The 22261-nt window shown below is 42.8% G+C and overlaps 1 protein-coding gene across 3 annotated transcripts in view; it reads left to right on the forward strand.

Annotated features, from left to right (window-relative positions):
* Nucleotides 1-22261, forward strand: part of LOC118391465 (inactive N-acetylated-alpha-linked acidic dipeptidase-like protein 2) — a 274308-nt gene that overhangs the window by 239572 nt on the left and 12475 nt on the right. For 2 of the 3 annotated variants that reach the window (XM_035782903.2, XM_035782893.2), the window contains 2 exons: nucleotides 1118-1207; nucleotides 21613-21706. In XM_035782903.2, coding sequence (XP_035638796.1) covers nucleotides 1118-1207; nucleotides 21613-21706 — 184 coding nt within the window. Of the gene's footprint in view, nucleotides 1-1117; nucleotides 1208-2226; nucleotides 2356-21612; nucleotides 21707-22261 lie in introns of those variants that run through there. The other variant, XM_052458412.1, reaches the window with a different exon arrangement.

Consider the following 22261-nt stretch of genomic DNA (forward strand, 5'->3'; position numbering starts at 1 on the left):
GCACCTCCTCCTGTGTTGGGTTCTCTGTGTAGCCTAGCCTGTGTCACAACAGTGGGGGGCTGCTACTTCCATTATTTCTTTAATCTGTCAGTGAGGAGTACCATGGCTGAGGAGGACAGAGCCACTTCAACTGTTATCCTGGCTCTGCTCTGGCTGATGACTCATGTATGACTCACCTTTTTCTCCCCAATAACCTGGGAATCCTGCCCTAGATGGCTGGGGCTGGAGACTGTGCTGTGTTTTATAATCCTCCACTATTGGCTGCTTCCTCGTGCTGCAAAGTGGTCTGAAATATTTAGATGTTTAATCAGAGCTGCTGGTGATGCTGTATGGAGAGGCTGAGGCTCTCTGTAAGGTATTATTTGAGTGCCACTTCTGAGCATGTGTCTGACAGCAGTACAAAAGGACCTGACAGTGGCATGTCGCTGAAAAGGTTTGGTGTTTTTTTTGGAATTAATAGCCCTGTGAATTGTAGTGCAACATAACAGAAAATACTTTAGCGTCTGCCTCAGATCATTGCAGCCGTGAAGGGAGATCTGTGTGGATGATGAAAGTGGTTTGCCGATTAGTTATAGAATAGTCTCAGAATATTCTCAACCCTGTTTATGAGACAGTCACATAACAGGTAAACAACCTATGCCAGGGTCACCCAACTGGCAGCCCGCCTGTGGGACGAATTTAACCAGCAAGTTTTTTATTTGGCCCCAATTATTATTTTTTTGTTGGGGGGACATAAAATACTGTAAAAACACCAGCAAATCAGCTCCAAGTCATTTACATTGTGGAAATCTGTTCCAAAGTATTTCCACACATAGAGAGATATATGTGATCCTATACAAATGTAAACAAGGTTTGAAATCATGCTTTAGTCAAATATTATATCTGTTTGGGCTTCTTGCGGTCAATTTGCAATTTGCATTTGTATCTATGTTCCATCCCCCTGACCATCCGCTCAAGAAAAAAAATCTGCCCACGGCTGAATCTAGCTGATGATCCCTGGCCTATAGTATGAAACTGAATTTGTAGTATGAAGCTGTGCATATTTCAAACAAATCCAATAGCTGTATATCAACATCAATAATAGTATGATATTTGGCATGTTATTTTTTTCCCCCAGAAAAGCAGTTTTCTCTCTGAAGCCCTGTTTTCTGCAGAGTCACCGGAGACCTTGGATCCCCTCTTCAAATTCCATGAGACTATCGCTAAGGTAAGAGACCATCTCTCAACTGTCTTGAGGCACTGTTATCCCTACAAGGGCTTGGCAAATGAAAACAATAATTCATGGACTGGAGTGGAGTAAGGAGCGGTGCTTAATTGAGACTGGCAGGTAGTGTGGTTGTGGAATATGGTTTTAGAAGCCTTTTCATGTGGTGTCAGACTATTCTGTCTTTTTTAGCTCTCTAAGCCAAACCTTGAGGCAGTAGCTAGTTAGGAACAAACATTGATATACAGTGTGCATCCTGCTTACTGTTCAGCTCTTCATTTTAATGCAAAGAAGATATTAGACTTAAGCCTGAATTGCTCTCCCGTCATGCTCACGGACTCTCATTCATCATCCCAAATGTGCCCACATTTCTGTCTCCAAAGTGTCAAACTGGTGTGCCGTTAGTATACTTCAATATTACTGTAATATGTGGACATTTTTCTTCTGTGTCCCTTCCATCCTTTTCTTCGGAACAAATTTCATATTTGTTAGAACAAGATTTAAAAAATAATTTTAAAATGCCGTTTCCAGCGACAATAGTCATTTACAACATTAACAATGTCCACACTGTATTTCTGATCAATTTGATGTTATTTTAAATGGACAGGAAATGTGCTTTTTTCAAAAACAAGGACAGTTCTATGTAACCCTAACATTTTGTACACACACAAACACACACACACACACACACACACACACACACACAAGCTTACCATCTTTAGCCTATGGGCAGACTGACAGTCATCCTGTGGACAGACTGAAGGTCAGGCCTCTGTGCGACCCCCCCCCTTGTTGTCACCTCAGGCCAATCTTCATACGAAGGACTTTGTATCAGTGTCTGTCTCTAAGTGTTACTGTGTGTTACTGTGTGTGTGTGTGTAGGATGAGTGACCCAATGTAGTGTGAGTAGCTTTATTTAAAGCCAGCACTCAGTCATTCACATCTTGGCCAGACACTGATTGCTCAGCTAAAGGCTGGCTCCTGACAGCTTATTTTTTTCCCTACCTGTTCTTTGTCTTCAGGAGGACAGGTCACTGGTTGGGAAGCAGAAAAAAGGCCAAGCTTTTATACACATTTTTGTCTCCAGCGAGGAAGGCCACAAATATGACGGCAGAAAGAAATATGGCTGTCGTTAGAGCTCCTCATCACAGCCTTGGAGATAATGTAATGTGCCACACGTTGTTTGTGTGAAGTGTTAAGAGCTGAGGAAAAGAAAAAGCAATGACATAAAACATTCAGCAATAGTAGTACAATGGCAAGTGATAAAGGGGGTAGTGAAAATGAAAAGAGGCAGTCCAAGATGTTATTCTCAAATTGAAATATTCACATGGCGAATGTTGAGCATTATTTTAACTCCAATGTAAATTGGTCGTTGGGACTATTTGAGTGCAAGAGCTGTCGGCTGTGATTTATAATTCCGAGGACGTATTTGGAGATCTATCATATTTCAAAATATCATATTTTTCAGCTTTATGGCAGAAGGTTGAGAAACTTTACTGAATAATAAAGAGAAAAGATCTCTCGCTGGTGATTGTGACACCACACACACACAGTACAGCCACAGTGGTGTCAGAAAAACTTTGGAGAGGCAAGATTGTCTTATCAGGGGACTTCTGATTTCGGGGGATTACACAGTGTGATACACAGCTGCCGGATTCACACAGCCACAGAAAAGAAAGCAAAACATCTCTGTGAAAACTGCCAGGCCTCATCCTTAACCACAAAGAAAATAGTTCTATGAGAGGAATCCCATAAGAGGAATGGGATCTTTCCCCACCAAATGTGTCACAATAATCATTATAGTGATGTAGCCACTGTTTCCCCATCTGTGAAATATGTCATAATGTTTTGTTTAGGAACATGTTTAGTCATGTGTCATGAAGAAGTAAACTGCCAGGCCACCATCACACTACCACCACCACCATGCTTGACCGTTGGTATGAAGTTATTACTGTGGAATGCAGGGTTTGGTTTTAGCCAGACATAATGGGACCCATCTTGTCCAAAAGGTTGACTCAAGTTTGCATCAGCAAGTTTCTTGGAAGACATATGAGTCAAAGTATAACTTGTTGGACTACATGGGTCCCATTATGTCTGGCAAAAACAAAACACTGCATTCCACAGTGAGAACCTTATACCTACAGTCAAGCATGGTGGTGGCAGTGTGATGGTTTGTGGATGCTTTGCTGCCTCAGGACCTAGACGACTTCTACTCTGTATCAGAGAATTCTACAGGAGAATTTCAGGTCATCCGGGTCATGCAGGATCATGGGTCATGCAGCAAGACAATGATCCAAAACACACAATTAAGTCTACATAAAAATGGCTAAAAAGCAACAAATCTAATCCCAATTGATATGTTGTGACAGAGTTTGACAGGGTTTGCTTGAAAACCCACAAATATTGCTGAGTTAAAGCAATTCTGCAAGCCAGAGTGGGCGAAAAGTCCTATACACCCATGTGAGAGACTGATCAACAACTACAGGAAGCTTTTGGCTGCAGTCATTGCAGGTGGCACAAGTAGTTACGGAGCGCAAGGGGGCAATTTACTTTTTCCCACATGGGAATTGGGTGTTGTATAACTTTATTAATTAAAATAATTATACTTTTTATATTTGTAAACTCAGGTTCCCTTTTTGTAATATTAGGTATTGGTTGAAGATTTGATAACATTTAGTATAAAAAACATGCAAAAACAGAACATCAGAAAGAGGGCAAATACTTTTTCACAGCACTGTAGTTGCTACATAGCTCATTTAAATAATTGTAAATACAGAGCTCATTCAAATAATTTAGCCATCTTCGTTTTCAATGACAAAGATTTTTTCAATAATTCAAGATGTCTGATGATTTCAGGGACAACAGTACAAAAACAACTGTTTATAATATGATATTCAACCAATTAAATAACTACATAAAATACACTGTGGTTTTGACTACTGGGCAACAATGCTGAAACCCATGGTCTCAGAAATTATTCAGACCCCTTCCCTTTTTCCACATTTTGTTTTATGTTACAGCCTTAAACCTAAAATGGATCTACACACAATACCCCATAATGATGAAGGAAAAACAGGTTTAGACATTTTTGCAAATTTATAAAGAAACAAACAACTGAAATACCTTATTTACACAAGTATTCAGACCCTATGCTATGAGACTCTAAATGAGCTTAGGTGCATCCGGTTTCCATGAATCATCCTTCAGATGTTCCTACAACTTGATTGGTTCCCTTGTGGTAAATTCAATTTATTGGACATGATTTGGAAAGGCACTGTTTATGAAACCTGTTTATATAATGTCCCACAGTTGACAGTGCAAAAACCAAGCCATGAGGTCGAAGCAATTGTTTGTTAAGCTCCGAGACAAGATTGTGTCTAGGCATAGATCTGGGGAAGGGTACCAAAACATTTCTGCAGCATTGAAGGTCCAAGAACACAGTGGCCTCCATCATTCTTAAATGGAAGAAGTTTGGAACCACCAAGACTCTTCCTAGTGCTGGCCACTTGGCCAAACTGAGCAATCGAGGGAGAAGGGCCTTGGTCAGCGAGGTGACCAAGAACCCAATGGTCACTCTGACAGAGCTCCAGAGTTCCCCTGTGGAGATGGAAGACCCTTCCGGAAGGACTTACATCTCCGCAGCACTACACCAATCAGGCCTTTATGGTAGAGCGGCCAGACGGAAGCCAATCCTCAGTAAAATGCACATGACAGCCCACTTGGAGATTTCCAAAAGGCACCTAAAGGACTCTGACCATGACAAACAAGATTCTCTGGTCTGATGAAACCAAGATTGAGCTCCTTGGCCTGAATGCCAAGCGTCACATCTGGAGGAACCCTGGTACTATCCCTAAGGTGAAGCATGGTGGTGGCAGCATCATGCTGTGGGGATGTTTTTCAGCGGGAGGGACTGTGAGACTAGTCAAGATCGAGGGAAAGATGAACGGAGCAAAGTACAGGGAGATCCTTGATGAAAACCTGCTCCAGAGTGCTCAGGACCTGAGCTTGGGGCGAAAGTTTACCTTCCAACAGGACAACGACCCTAAGCACATAATGCAGGAGTGACTTCGGGACAAGTCTCTGAATCTCCTTGAGTGGCCCAGCCAGAGCCCAGACTTGAACCCGATCAAGCATCTCTGGAGAGACCTGAAAATAGCTGTGCAGCGAAGTTCCCCATCCAACCTGACAGAGCTTGAGAGGATCTGCAGAGAAGAATGGGGGAACTCCCCAAATACAGGTGTGCCAAGCTTGTAACGTTATACCCAAGAAGAATCAAGGCTGTAATCGCTGCCAAAGGTGCTTTTTAACAAAGTACTGAGTAAAGGGTCTGAATAGTTATGTAAATGTGATATCACTTTTTTACCTTTAATACATTTGCAAAAATGTCTAAAAACCTAGTTTTTCTTTGTAGTTATGGGGTATTGCATGTAGATTGATGGGGGGTGTCAATTTAATACATATTAGAATAAGGCTGTAATGTTACAAAATGTGTTAATAAGTCGCACCCCTTGACAGTGCATTTGGAACGTGTTCAGACCCCTTGACCTTTTTCACATTTTCTTACATTAAAAATTGGGGTTAAAATGTATTTGTCTTTTTTTCAATGATCTACAGAAAAACTAATGTCAATGAAAAAATAAGATTCATGAAAAATAAAACACTAATATATCTTGGTTAGATAAGTATTCACCCTCCTGTGTCAATACACCTTTGGCAGCGTTTACAGCTGTGAGTCTTTTTGGGTCAGTCTCTAAGAGCTTTTCACACCTGGATTGTACAATATTTGCCCATTATTCTTTTTAAAATTATTCAAGCTCTGTCAAGTGGGTTGTTGATCATTGCCATAGATTTTCAAACCGATTAAAGTCAAAACTTAGGAACATACAATGTCATCTTGGTAAGAAACTCCAGTGTATATTTGGCTTTCTTCTAGTATTTTGCCTGTTCTTAGCTCTATTCTGTTTCTTTTTATCAACAACCAAAAAACTCCCTAGTCCTTGCTGACAACCAGCATATCCATAACATGATGCAGCCACCACCGTGCTTGAAAATATGAGGAGTGTTACTCACTGATGTGTTGAATTTGCCCCAAACAACATGGTTTGTATTCAGGACAAAAAGTTCAATTTCTTTGCCACATTGTTTTGCAAGATCATTTTAGTGTCTTATTACAAACAGGATGCATGTTGGAATATTTCTCTGCACAGACTTCCTTCTTTTCACCCTATAATTTAGGTTAGTATTGTGGAGTAACTACAATGGTGTTGATCCATCCTCAGTTCTCCTATCACAGCCATTAAACATACTGTTTTCAAATCATACTTGCCTCATGGTGAAATCCCTGAGCGGTTTTCTTCCTCTCCGACAACTGAGTTAGGAAGGAGCCCTCTGTCTTTGTAGTGACTGGGTGTATTGATACACCATCCAAAGTGTAATTAGTAACTTCACCGTGATCAAAGTGATATTCAGGGTCTTTTTTTTACTGTTCTACCAGTAGGTGCCCTTCTTTGCAAGGCATTGGAAAACCTTCCTGGTCTTTTTAGCTGCATCTATGTGTTATGAATACTCAGGGAGAAAAAGGTGTAGATTCACGCACAGAGTGCTGCAGGTGTTAATTTTGCCTTCGCGGACTGACCCGACATTCTGCATCGAGGCTGATGTCCAGTGGTTCTGTTCGGGGGTCGACCTCGAGGTTGGGGAGCGGGACGATGCGGACGGTTACAGTGTAATGCCTGAATCATTTCTGGGTCGAGAATGTCTGTCCTGATTGGGGTCCCAGGACCAGTCATCAGGCCCATAACCTTCCCAGTCCACTAGATAGTGGATGCGACCTCTCAGACGTTTGGAATGAAGGATGGCCTGAATGGCGTAGGCAGGTTCCCCGCCGATGTCCAACGGTGGGGGTGCACTGTGGGTTGAGACTGGAGGATGAAGAGGACTGGAGGTGATCGATTTTAACAGAGGCACATGGAAGGACGAGGAGATTTTATACTGACGGTGTAACTGGAGGTGGTACGTAACAGGGTTGATGCGATGGGTTATCTTGAAGGGACCAATGAACCGAGGACAGAACTTTTTTCAGGGGAGGCGGAACCGGATGTCTCTGGTAGAGAGCCAAACACTCTGTCTGGGGTGAAAGAGTGGCATAGGTCGGCGGCGTCTGTCGGCAAAGCTTTTGGGTATCAGAGGCTTCCTGCAGATACCGGTGAGCGGTATATGCACTGCTCACTATGCCAAAACCAGACGTCGACAGCTGGGACAGTACCAGGCTCCGCCTCCCAGGGAAACATGGGGGGGTTGGTAACGAAGTACACACTGAAACGGAGTAAGGCGGAGGGATGAATGCATGAGTGAGTTCTGAGCGTATTCAGCCCAGGCCATATACCGACTCCAGTCGTGTGGAGAGGCAGAACATTGTTGGCAGAGGTACTTCCCTATTTCTTGGTTCAGGCGTTCCGTCTACCTGTTGGTCTGGGAATGGTAGCCAGAGGAGAGGCTGAGAGTGACCCCCAGTCGGTCACAGAAGGCTCGCCATACCGCAGTCAGAGACGATGTCCTCCGGAATCCCATACAGATGGAACACCTGCTGGAACATACACTCAGCCAACTCCATACACTCAGCATTTGAAGTTGTTGAAAGCAGTCAGGGCGGTATCAGTCCATTGAAGGGTCAGCGTCTTTTGGCTGGTAAGGGTAGTGAAGGGAGCGGCAATAGAACTGAAGTTCCGAATGAACCGGCGATAGTAGTTGGAGAACCCAATGAAACGTTGGAGTTTCTTAACGGTATTGGGTTTGGGCCAGTTACTGATGACGGTGACTTTGTTCTCATCCATGCTGACCCCTCCAGGTGCCAGTACGAAACCGAGGACGTTTTCCGAGGTTACATGGAACTTTTTTCAGACTTCACATTAAGATTATGGTCAAGGAGCTGTTAAAGAACCTTTTGCACATGCTGTATGGGTTCCTTCAGGGAGTGGGAGTAAATTAGGATGTCATTAATGTAGACGATGAGAAAGCATTTATCGTATCCTGGAAAACCTTGTTCATAAAGGATTGGAAGACGGCGGGGCGTTAGTAAGGCCATAGGGTATGACCAGGTATTCGTAGTACCCTCGCGCGGTGATAAAGGCCGTTTTCTATTCGTCGTCTTCACGTAAACGAACAAGGTTATATGCACTTCGCAGGTCGAGTTTTGTATAGATGTTGGCGCGGCCCACTTATTCAAGGGTTGCTGGGATCAGAGGAAGAGGGAAATGGTTCTTGACCGTGACGTCATTCAGGGAACAGTATTCAATTCATGGACGGAGACCGTCCTTTTTTCCAACAAAGAAGAAGCTAGACGCAGCCGGGGAAGACGGATGAATGAAACCATTTGCGAGTGTTTTATCAATGTAGTTCTCCATTGCCTCATTTTTCAAGTTAGTTAGGTGAGACACTCTAGAGAGTAAGTCAATAGCACTGTCCTCTGTGCGATGTGGTGGCAGAGTGGAGGCCTTGATCTTGCTGAAGACATTGCTGTACTGGGCGTATTCAGATGGTATGGTGGGTGGCACTGCAGAGGCAGAGTCCTCAATGGTAGTGGCTCTGCAGGGCAGGCTGAGACAACTGGTGAAGCAGGTAGAAGACCAGGACAGTAGTTCACCTTGTCGCCACAAGATGGCAGGGTCATGATGACAAAGCCAGGGGTGTCTGAGGATGAGTGGCTGTTTGAGGGATGAGAGTTCCATGAGTTGAATGGTTTAGGTGTGGAAGACTCCAATCTGGAGAGTGACACTCTGTGTCAGGTGTGTAATGAAGCCTGTGCTCAATGGCTGCCCATCCAGGGTGTTAATCCTTAAGGGAGGGGTGACAGCTGTTAGATCAATGTCAAGCTCTTGTACTATCTGTTGATCGATAAAATTACCTGCTGCTCCCAAATCCATCAAGCCCTCTACGTACTTAATAACCCCCTTCACGGTTATCATTACTGGGATGGAGAACTGCTTCTGGGAGATATTTAGAAATAAGGACACGCCTACCTGCATGGAAGTGGAGGGACCCTTCTCATCTCTCCGTGGGGGACGAATAGGGCAATGACTGAGTAGATGATCTTTTCCCTCCACAATATAGGCAGAGCCCTTCATGGATCCGCCTTTGACGTTCGATACATGGGGGAGGAGCATGGCCCAACTGCATGGGCTCTGGAAGACTCGGACGGGATGACAGAATCATGGAAAGAGAAGGTTTCGGGTTCCTGGGTGGCAGAGTTCTTCGGCAGTCGGCGATGAGATGGTTGATGGAGATGAACATACGAATATATAGATTTAAATCCTGAAGGTCACTTCTACAGGCCAGCTCCGCCTGAAGTTCTCTGTTGAGCTCTCGTCGGTAACTAAAGCAGCCTCACTCCATCCACTCCCTGTAGCCATGGTGCGGAACTCGAGGGCATACTCGGAAGCTGAATTATGTCCTTGTTGTTCTATGAGGAGGTCTCCTATAGGACGACCGGAAGGAGAGTGATCGAATACCTCTTTGAAGAGGGTGTGGAAATGGGTCTCGGATCCGAGTTCTGTGCTGTTGGCAGTCCATATAACGGTGGCCCAATCCAGGGCTTTGCCTCTGAGTAGAGACAATAAAACCCACCCTGCTCTTGTCGGTGGCGAAGTTAGTGGGGTTGTGCTCAATGTATTTGCTGCATTGTATCAGAAGTCCCTGACATTTCCCAGGTGAACCGTCATATTTTCCAGGCATGGATATGAACGAAGGAGGGTTATGGGTTACAATACCTGGTATTGGAGGAGTAGGGATAGGCTGGTGGAGAAGATGGCAGATTTCCTCCATATGCTCTTGCTGGGTTAGGCACCGCTGAATCCATTACGTTTTTAGGTGAGGTATTCTGTAATGAATACTCAGGGAGAAAAAGGTGTAGATTCTTGCGCAGAGCGCGGCAGGTGTTAATTTCGCCTTCGCAGTAGGTAGGAATCGTGGTCACAGGCAGGCAAAGGTCATACACAGATAGAAAAACAGGCAGGTGAATCAAAACTAGCTAAGAAAAGGCTTAGTAGAGTCAAAACGAACAATACCTCACAAATGCACAAACAGAATGAACTGAACTAAATAAGGAGCTGATGAGACAGGTGAGTAACTAACACAGGTGAAATCAATGAACAAAATTAAAGACATCGGAACACAAAGAAACAGGGCTACGTTCAATAACATAATGAAACAGAAGACAAGGTTGACTAAGAAAATAAATACAGAACCTTACACTGGGCTTCAAATTCACTACTTGACTGAGGGAACTTACAGATAATTGTTTGTGTGGGGTACAGAGAGATCAGTAATCATTAAAAAAATCATGTTAACCCCTATTATTGCAAAGAGTGAGTCCATGCAGCTTATTGTGTGACTTACTAAGCACATTTTTACTCCTGAACGTATTTAGGCTTGCGATAACAAGGGGTTGAATACTTATTAACTCGAGACATTTCAGCTTAATTTTTAAAAATTAATTAGTAAGCATTTCTAAAAACATAATTCCACTTTGACATTGTGGCATTTTGTGTCTATATCAGTGGCATAAAGTCTTGATTTTATTCATTTTAAATTCAGCCTGTAACACAGCTAATTGTTTGAAAAGTCAAAGGGTGTGAATACTTTCTGAAGGCATTATACAGTATACACTGTATGCATGGTGCTCAAAAAAGGCGAGAATAATACATGTGAAGGCAAATTAGTTGTGATGATTCTTATGTGCATATTTCATTATCCCCATTTCCCTCATGAGCTCTCTGTGGCTGGGGCTTGTTCCCTGTTGCAAGATGCAAGCTAGGTCTACCTCATTCTCTTTGTCTCCGAGGAGCTTTCTCATATTGTTCACCAGGTAGCCAGGGGATTCTGTGCATAGCTTACCACTCCCTGTCCTCATTTGTCATGTGTGGTTTTGGCTCCAGCTGGTAAGGGGTGGCAGTAGGACTCTGTGTAGCTAATTTTTAAAGTATGAGGTGTGTTTGAGTCTGCTCCTCTCGAGTTGGCATGGCAGGTTGGCATCGATCATGCGAGCCCCAAATGCATATACACTCCATCACCCCTGCCAGTGTGTCCCCACTGGAGGCTGCACAGCACAACACAGCACATCCACCTCAGGGCTGGAGAGACCAGAGGAACAGCTCTGGGCTACTGGGGCTCTCTCCATGTCCGCTGGCTCAGATTGGGAATTTCAGAGGAACTTTATGGGCTAAGAAAAAATAAAGTGATTGGGCTAAAATGCTTCAGTATTTCCATTTCTCCATTATAAGAACCAGGATGTTAGACACAGAACTACAAACTATGCTATGTTTATCAGCATATGTAGAGAATAATTTATATTTGTGTCAAAACAAACTCTTTGGTTCTAGTTCTAAGGGAGAAAGAAACACATCGCATGAGTAAACATGTGAATGCAGAGCAATAGAGATGAACTAACTGCCATGGATCCTCTCTCAGAGAGAGCCAGATTGATGGAGACAGGGAAAGGCTCAGGGAGTTGAGGATTAGTGGAGCGTGCAGATTCCCCCAAGGACCCTCAGGTGCTCCAGCCCCTCACTACCGGACAGACGCTGCACTTATCTCATGTCACATTCCGCTCTGTCCTGTGTGAGCAACTGATATGTACCTGAGACCTCTAGACCATGGAGAAGAAAGCACAGTGTCCTCTCCTGCTGTAATAGCATGCCATCCATCCTCTGTGGAAGCAGAGATAGAGAAATGGAAATAGAATAGTTATCTTGTACATGACTGCGATTATCTTGTACACATCTGAGGAGGAAATAACTGCCCCGATATTTGAAATGGAACAGGACAGACGTGATGATTAACCCTGGCCGTGGGTAAAGAACCCAACTGTGTTGGGACTAGGTTTACTGAGGAAGGACAGCAAAGAGAATCAGTGGAAACAAAGCAGTGGCGGACACAGAGAGAGAGAGAGCGATGGAGTCATTCTGATGGTGACTTGTTTAAATGAAGCTGCCATAGACTCTCTCCCAAGCAGCCTGGCCCTCTGAGGTGAATGGAAAAGCCCAGCAAGGTAAAGCAGAGTGGGATGTACAGTCAGTGTGTCACTCAGGAGACTGGCTGTCAGGGGCTGCATGGAGATGTGGGGCGAGGGGAGGAGGAAGTGGGGGAGGCGGACACCTAGGCACATTCTCTTCTGAGCCAGCCAGGAAGAAATTAAACTCGCCAGATAAAAGTGAAGGCTCTGCATTGTGCATATACAGACTGTGTAACTTGGACCGGAGGGGGAACAGGGAGAAGTGGTGGGTAGCCTTAAGTCAGCACTAACAGGTGAAGGTTGATGACTGATTCTGCTTGATGGACTCAACATCTCCATCGTCAATCTCCTAACCCCAAATCTGACAACCTTTCCTGCAATCTGTCCCGTCATACATGAGGTTTGGTCATACATTTTAAAGTGTCATTAGAAAATGAATCGGATGATTCTGACAAGGGGTGGCTTCGTTTCTAACCCAGTGGAGAAGAGTGGTATAATATGAGAGAGAGGAAATGAATAGAGATTGTGTGGGCATTGAATAGAGAACTGGAAATTGCCATAGTTTTCATCACTAAATACAGTTGCTATACTGGTTTGAGCCTTTCATGTACTTCTTACCTTGAGGGTACAGCAGGAAACTGAGAGAGTCAATAGAGAAAGTGTCTGTCATCTAGTTGGGGGTGGGGCAGCATGCAGGTCTGCCAAGGTGTTATAATGACAGGAGGCAGAGTACCATCTTGATTTCTCACCCTCTGGCTACCAGAGACACGGCGGCACGCTGAGACTGCCGCTGGCATGCCACACCTCCCTCTCTCCTCGCCCTCTGTATGCAGCCTGATACCTATACCCCCAGATCGACTGGGGAGTAGTGGGCTGTGTTAGGAGGGTTATAGAGAGCTTGACATGGCAGGTAAACTAAGCTGCGGCTAAAGAAATGTAATCAGAGTGCCAAGCTCATCTGTGTCTAGCTGTGTGAGGCTGACACAGCAAGGCTGGACACCATTGAAAGACTCTCAACGTTATCATCTACAATTACCCTGGAAGATCCCTAAGGGGCAAAATGTGAAGTTCAAAAAACGGATGAAAGTTGTTTTTTTTTTCATTTGGATCAAACCTTATCTCATGTGTGGATAGCTCCAGTTGTCAGGATAAACTGTTTGTTGTGTCTTGGTAGAGATAAGAAATTCACACTTGAATGTCCTGCCATAACTTCTCTCTCTCATACCATAGAGGCTGCTTCCAGCAGGTTAATACATAGCAAAAAAATATGGTTTAAGGCTTTAGCAGGGGAAGGTTAAGTAGCAAGTAAGACGATCTATGTGACTAGCAGCCTGTCACGGCTACAATATTCATTTCCCTGGCTTCTGCCCTATTAGTGCAGCTTTGTTTTTCATGTTAGGAAATCACATGCACATTCTCACTTTATTTGAGCTCCATTTTAGCCAGACAGGTGCAGTAGAGGATGAAGTCAGTCTCTCTCACTAATATAAAGTGACTATTAATATGCGTCAGGGGTGCTCTGTCAGACTTACTCTCCTAATTGTCATTTATTGGTTTCTTTGTCAGTGCTGCCATGTGTAACTCTCCAAGATGTTCATTAGACTAGGAAGGAGAAATCACAAAAGCTTCACTTGTGAATTTGATATTTGACCGTATTCAGCTTTTTCCTCCACAAGTAGTCAAGGGAAATATTGGGCCTGATTTCTTTGTGAATATGCTGTACAGTCAAACGTGAGTATGAAATAGTCCCATTTAGATTTGTTTTGCATTAGATTTGCAATTGTTTTGTTGTTTCTGAAAATTGTCAGATTTTTCTATTTGACTAGGTTTAATAAGACCATGAACAGAACTCTGTTTATGTGGAATCCATTTTTACATACAGTATGTCTACTAAAGCATACCCACTTTCAAAATGGAGCTGAATATGCAGTTCTGTCCTTAAAAATGGAGATTAATTCTGTGAACTCTGACTAATTTTAGTTATGTGACAAAAACAAACAAGTATGGTGTAGAGAATCATTGTACCATCTAAACTGCTGTGAAATATCTTTTCCATAACCAAAAATATAGTATTTTCATCTGTTTGAAGCTGGAGTACAAAACTGAAAGTAAAAGACGCAAAAACGAAACAAAAAAACAGGAAGCATAGCACACATAGAACAGATCTAGAGTTTCTCAGATCTAGAGTTTCTTAGACTTGCTTTGAATGAGAATGACAGATCTATAGCTCCCATTTCTATGTGAATTTTGTCAAGTTGTCACAAAAAGTTACATATTGCAGCTTTAATATGGCGGTCTTTTTAAGCTGATCAGTTTTACACACACATGTTCTGCTGCCTCTACTGCTGTTTCTTGCTCAATATTGTTTGGTTTGGTTTCCTTCCTGCAGGGGAATTGGTACAGCGTACCTTGCTCACTTCCTGTAATTATTTTCATCTTAACATGATGCACGCTCTGGCAGTGAGATACCCAGAAGGAGCAGAGCCTGACGCAAAGACTAATGTATTGGAATGTATTGTGATCTTATCTAATAAATGGTTAAATTAATACGTGGCGTTTCCTGTCTGAACCGGCTGGGCTTGATTAATATCACAGCCTTTGTCCACTCATGTAGGCTACAGGAGATATAGGGTAAAAAGTAGGCAAAGGAGAAACCATGGAGAATATCAGACTATTTGCCTGGCTTACCTCTTTAAGAAAAGAAACAGGAGTTTAAAAGATTCCAGATAGCTGGAGACTGTGGTGAATTCTCTTCACTCTACCGCTCAAGCCGGAGCCTAAATGGGGGAGTTTATTGCACCCTAATATATAACATGACGAGATGTCAAGGAGTCATTTTCCCTGACACACGGGGGTTTTACTCTCTGTTTTGATGGCAGTCTCGCCGACACGCTCCTTTATCACCTGGCTAACACAACTGGCAGACTCATTGTATGAGAGCTGACACAAGCCCATTTGACGTGCATTGTAATGGAGGAGTGTAATTTGTCAGCAGATCCAGTGCTGCCCAGACATCTCTCTCTCAGCAGAGTGCAGCGGCAGTTCCCTGGGCAGCCCAACCTGGCCTCGCTGTTCATCCATCACAGTTCCTGATTAAACATCCCATTGCTCTCTGCTCTACTGAGGCCTCTTCATATCCTCACATTGAAAGCCAAAAAATCAAGACAAGATGACACGTAAGGGAGTTATCCTGGAACATTTTTGAGCTTCAAATTTCTTCACCAATTCCCAAAGTCGTTTTTGTTAGGACTGTTCTTGTTTGATATGCTGGTGTGCATACCTCAATACAAGGATATATATACTTTCTACCTACAGTTCTGTTATTATGTGAATAATTGTTCATCAAATGAGAACTAAGGCTGTGTATTGTTTATGTCATAATGCATAAGCAAAGCTTTCTTTTTTATTCATGTTAATTAGTCTTTAGAATTGGGACTGGGTTTCTTTGATTCAAGCAAATGTCATCTCTATTTTCTCACACTTGAAATGCTTCTCGTTTCTCTGATCCACTGTATTAGTCACTTCAGCGATGGACCCTGCAGTGTTTTTAGACGTCCCACAAAAGCCAATTAAGAGACCCTAAACTGCATTTATTATTAGGCAAAATGGCACTTAAATTGAAATTGTTAAAAATATATGCAGACCTAAATCCTCATCATGAGTTCACCCTCTGCCTTTGCTCCTGAGGGGGAAGCAGTGTCTGTGCTCCCAGATTGAGCCCGTTGCGATGCATTCGGCTCTCAGGCATGCAATGTCTTCAAAAAACCATCAGTGATTAATAATTAGCTAAACACAACGCAACTCCTCTCAATCGTGTCCATGCACACTATTGGATGAATACATACTGTATAAACAGCTCATTGCTTTTATCAATGGAACTTCCTCTTTGTTAGTGCCGCTTTGTGATGTTTTCTTCCTTCTTTTCTCTATGCAATTTTCTGTTTTCTTTATCAGAAATCTTCAAGATGTCCAGACCTTAGACATCGCATCACATGCACAAGATGAACAAAATCAAATATATATGGTTATTACCACGTAATCAATAGTACACTATCTGAGGAAATTAAAACATGGCTGCTGGCTACAACCATCCATGTTAGTCCAACCGACTCTCATAACAAAGGAGAATGGAATTGTTGATTGGGTGAGAAAGAACCTAGCACATCAAACCCTGGCCTATCCTGATTGGCTCATCCATCATAATTGTCTCTTGGAGCTGTGGTGTGATGTGGTGGGTGGATGAGTGAATTTGGAAAGTGGCACGGATGATTGGCAGTGGGCAAAGAGGTGCCATTTTATTGTGTTTTTAGGAAATGATATGTGAGATTGGGTCATGCCACTCCTCTCAGGGATCTGTCAGCTATGTTTATTAAAGAGTTCTGTCATCACGGCTCCTCCTTCTCTCTTGATGCCTCATGATTGTAAATGACAGGAGCAGTGTTATGCAGGCTCTTCCCTTAAGGAGATACATACATGCACACGCCAATTATCCACCTCACTACTTTAACACTCACATACTCCTCTGTTTGATGTGTACAGTCATTGCTCCCCAAATGCTGTTTAGCCTTATGCACAGAAAGGATCTCATCAAAAGCTGCCAACGTTCTTCAGTTCTTCATCCACTTCCCTGTAGGTTTAAAGGTATTAGTCCATACACTAGTTTGGGCCCAGCATTTACAGAGATCCATTAGCATAGGCGTCATTGTCGTGCTAGCAACACACTTTGAGATGCTGGGCGACCATATGGTGCTGGGAACCACAAAGTGCATTTGATCCTTTTAATAGCAACCTTTCCTCTGTAGTGGGAAGAAGAAAAGAGACTTGGATTATGGTCCTGGCTTAAACCCAACTCCAAGTTTTCTTTGCATTTTAAAGCCTGCATGCCCTTCACAGTCTTTAGCAGATGCTCGAATCATGCATATTCATTCTTACTGCTATTATATCTGCTCTGAGACTCTGTCCTGTTTTGGAGAATTTTGTAAAAATGGAAAAAACATTTGTAGATAATTGGATAGACTTTACTTAAACCATCTGTCACAGTGCCTTCATAATGCTATCCTGGAACTGTATAGATGTCATTTAGGAGTCATAACAATGGATATTAGTTGTAGTTGGATATGGGAAATTAATTAGCTATGATGCTGTCATGTTGGGTGTTAGGGACGGATTTAGCTCATTATTAATAAATTGTGAAGTTGTGCGAAGTTGTTTTTCTTTTATATATGAACTTTGTTAGGTCTTGTGCATTAAAAAAAGGGGGGAAAATTAGTTATTTGAAATAATCTCTACACTTCGATTGCACAGGTCCAGGTAGGCCTGCTCTTGTATTCAGAACTTCTTAGCAGAACTTCTTAGCATACACAGCATACGCACTGACAAACACTCTGCAAATCAGCTCTCAGAAACAACCCCCAATCTGTCTTCTTTATTATTTAACCCTTAACAAACCCTGTGCCATCTGCTATCTTAATGAAGGGAGCAGAAGGCTGCCAGACATAGAATCAATCTTGCTGGAAATATTGCATGCATAGACAAGGATCTGCAATGGTCCACAAACCGTTAATTAATTAAGTGTTGTTTCTGGTAGCCCTTATTTTAAGGACCAACCAATAAGTTCCATTGAGTGATCTAACAGGGCTCTGGCAAATAAAAAGCACTAGCCAGGCACAATCACTGGCTCACCCAGTTTGTATCCCAGCGCATGACCAGACTAATGATGAAGTTGTCTTGGGGACTGTAGAACATGATGTGAAAAATGCTATAGTGGTACTGGAATTGTTTGCTTAAAAGCATATGTCACTCTATTGGTGCTATTGGTCGAAGTAAAGGTCATTTACTTTCAGATATGCCAGTATTTAGTGAATTTGCCTGAACAGTCTTCTGGCATTGACCGACTCCCTCTTCATGTTATCCTATCATTTCATTCAATTTAATTATGGCTAAAGGAATTTGCAGAGGACATCAGTTATTTTCCCAATCAAATGTTTGACTGTTGCTTAAATATGTCTGTGCATTTCCCTGCAGAAATGTTGCCCTCACGCTGTTCTGGGCTCTAGACCTAACTGATGGAAACTGTACATTACTAGTATCTACCATCTGTTCAGCCATCAACATGATGAAGCTGTGTGAAGATATTCTCAATCTGAGATCCTTCATTGTGGAACTGATTTAGCATCCTTACTCGAATGTAGGTATCGAGTCCCTAAAGACTGTGTTAGCCCACTGAGGTTATATGCACTGTGTGAGCATCGTTCACCCAATCAACTCGTGTACTAATGGTTCAGTTGCTTAGATACTGTACTTTATTGATACAGCATGGGGATGCCTTCAACTTCTGTTGTTGTTGTCAATTTAATGTCATGTAAAATAAGTGAATAGGCTTCGATTATTGTCATAAAATTAGTCATTGTGTGAGGCTGGCCACCTCTTATACTGTGGTTGAAACCTGTGGCTTAGATTGTTTCATTTCTTAGTTGGACTTATTTTACTGTCACTGTTTATGACAATGCCGTTCTTGAGCTGGAAGTCAATTATATGGTTAAATACATTCTAGTCTTACACTAAACATAAAAAAATATATAGAATGTTTCATCAGTCGTGTGTACTCATAAACACGGTTGAGTGCTGCACACTATATGCTTACATATAGATGAAATAGTTTTCAATTAAAAACCGGCGCAAACAAGCAACAAAATAAAATACCATGATGCTCCTCATCAGTGGTTTCAAAGGTTAATGTCTCTTGTGTAATAGCCCAACCATCTAAGAGACGAGTGGCTAAAAATCAAACAAGTTTTTGTACCTGAAAATAATGAGGCATTGCTATTGTAAATGTCTCTGAGTGTTTGTGGAGTGCACAGAAATGTGTGGAATGGATCTCCAGTGAGGATGTCGAGGTATTGGCTGGGCTGAGAAACAAGGGAAGGGAGGTGTGTCTTTGTGTATGGTGGTGAGTCAAAGAAACGGGTATTTTACCAGCCAAAGAAACTGGTATTTTATACATGCTCATGTGTTATAATTATGTGCCAGTATGCAGTGTTACATCATTCAGTTTTAATGTTTTATTCAGAGAATGCACTGGATTTCAGTCACCAGTTAAGCTCTATCAAGCCCTTTGGCCAATGAGTCAGGAATTACAACCTATTCTCTCAGCTGACACTGATCAGTACAAACATTGTTTGCGGTCAGCAGTGACTGATTTTAAATAAGACGACACACGCAGTAGTACTCATCTGTCTGACCGTGATGTGTGGGTTGACCCCTGAAATGGGTTAACACAGCACTAGAGACAAACGTCCTCAACAGTACGTAGCTGAGCTCTGAGCTTTATTGGTCCTGTCTCCTCTGCTGTGAATTAGCATGGTCCTCTGCAAGCTTCTCCTAGGGAGCCCTCTGCTGTCAATAACCACAGTGTGCTTCCTCCCTCTGCCTGCTCTCCTCCTCCACCTCTTTCTCCTACTCTGTAATGTACACAAATATATTCCCCCACAAAGCCCTGCAGTGCCTGGCCATGTCCCGGAGAGAAAGGCAGGCAGGATTTAAAACCCCCAGTACAGACAAACTGACAGCTTCTCAGGGGCAGGTAAGCAATCTCACTCAGCGCTGGAGGGGAGACTCAGAGGGAGGCAGGAGAGTGGAAAGGACGGGCCGCAGTGTTAACCTGGTGCAAATACAATAATAAAGTTAGGTCAAACGAAGTGGACATAATTGGGATTTCAACCTATATCTACATTTTATGAAGGAAATTTAGAGCATTCAACTGGTCTGTCATTGACATTCATATTTAGTAACGATATTTTGGGGCCAATATGGGATCATTGGATGCTAAGCCTATAAAATATTATTCCAGACTGCCTGCATCACTGATGTTAGCATTCCAATTAATAAGTTAGGCTGTTTTGTTATATTGGGAAAGAATGTCAAATTCTCTGTTTTCAAATACTGTATAATCACTAACCTACCCCAAAATATTAATGTGGAAGAATAATGAAGTCACGCACTAGTGTATTTCACTTTTCTGAAAGTGTGGTGGAAAGGACTGGACTTGTAACCAGCTGGTTTGGTCTGCTATCTTCCAGGACCTTCACAGTGTCATATTTTGTTCCTTCACCTTTCTTTTCCCTTCTTTATGTTGTATGCTTTTGTTCTGCCATCCGTAGAGCGAGGATCCAAAAACAAGGCCATAAATGACAAATCAGTGGTCTTTTCTGTCTGGAACATTAAACAGGCTTGATGTATACTTATTTCTCACTTGACTCAAATCAATGGTCTAATCTTTTCCCTCTGTGATTGATTTCCCAGCAGCCTACAGAACTTACACTGTAGGTAATTTAATAAACACCAGAAAAGTGCTATAAAATAGGAATACTCGACTAGAATGTTAAAACACCAACCTGGGTAGCATACAGTAGTAAAATACAAGTGTCATTTGAGATTTTCTTTACAACAATCGTTCAACAATAGTCTAGTAGCTCAAATGTAAACACATTGTGTTTAGCTACAGCTTCCAATCTTCTATGCCCCACAGTCATGGTTCCAGAGGTCCAGCCCAGAGTGGGGAGTGTGTCCAGCCTCTAGTTATCCCTAGTAACGTGGACTGAAGACAGAGGTCTGTGGTGTCCAGCCTGGGTCTATGGACCACCCATAGAGAGGGGGTCAGTGGCCTGGCTGTCCCCAGCCTGGGTGACCCTTGGGGCTGGCCGGGGGAAACAGTAACCCTCAGCACCCATCATAGGTGGTGTCTATGTCACTGAGCACACTAACTGGGGTCAGCGTCTAACAGACTCCTCACAAAGAAGTGGGCCAATTGCTTTTCTCTGCTAAGGCCAGAGTAGGTCAGGTGGAAGAAACACTGCTGATAAGTGACCTTTTCTCATTCCCTGCATTCTGCTGGACTGGGTCGACCAATGGACGACATGCAGAATACTGACTGACTGACTGAGTGCACCTCTGATATCAGTCTATGTAATACTCTGTGGGATTTGCGTTGCTCAGTAAAGGTTGATTAGGTAGGGTGGAGGTCAGCCGTGCGAGTATTGTATTCTGTCTAGATATGGAGCAAGATATGGAACAATGTGTTGCCTTGTTGCATCCAATGCAGAGGGCTTAGAAAGCTACCAACTGAGAGTGAAACCAAATCAATGAGTAGATTGGCAATGGCAGTCTAAAGCTGGTAAAGGATATTATTGAACTAACAGTTCTGGTTCAGTGCATTGATGAGCACACTGTTTCTTGCAGGGAGGAAAACAACAACAACAACAACAACCACAAATACAACAACAACATACTTTATTATTTTATGAGTAGTATTCACCATGGGATTCACTCAAGAAGTAATTTGTAACACATTTAACTGTGTTCGGTACTACAGGCTTTAAACTGTGTTCTGCTGTTTATCTAGATGACAGCAGAGGTCATTCTTCGACTCGTCAATGATCCAGTACTTCCATTCTATCCTCTTGATATCGCCCTGGATGTCCAGGATAAACTCAAAGGTAAGACACAATCTTGTTTATTCTATCCTTTGGCGTTTCATGATATTGCATGAATGAAGGACTTTTTCAGCCATCATTGAATTTGTACTACTATGTTATTATCTTCGACTGAATCAAACATGCATGACAAAACAACAATGAACAATGTAACTATTGTGCAATAACCACATTGGAGTGAAGTGAATGAAGCATCTATTGGTGCTCTGGTTGTTTGCTGAGCCACGTGGGTCTATGCAGTGACATAACTCATATCTGCTGTCCACCCACCCAGCCAGCCAGCCAGCACCAGGCCACAGCAGGTCCCCCTCTCCTCCTCTCCCTCCTTCGCTCTCTCCTTCTCTCTCTCCTCCCTCTCTCTCCCATAAGAATGATTTAGAGGCAGATCATCTGTTTAGGTGGACATATCGATCGCCTCTATCACGCCTCATGAGTCCAATGCCAAGTGACCTTGATTTTTGCATTTGTAAAAATGTAAATCCTGGCCGGGTCATCTTTCTTTTCGCCAGCCTTGGACTCGACTGCCTCTTTCGTCTCAGACCTGAGTTCTGTTATGTC

The sequence above is a fragment of the Oncorhynchus keta genome, chromosome 1 (assembly GCF_023373465.1).
Source record: "Oncorhynchus keta strain PuntledgeMale-10-30-2019 chromosome 1, Oket_V2, whole genome shotgun sequence".
In the NCBI taxonomy this organism is placed as follows: domain Eukaryota; kingdom Metazoa; phylum Chordata; class Actinopteri; order Salmoniformes; family Salmonidae; genus Oncorhynchus; species Oncorhynchus keta.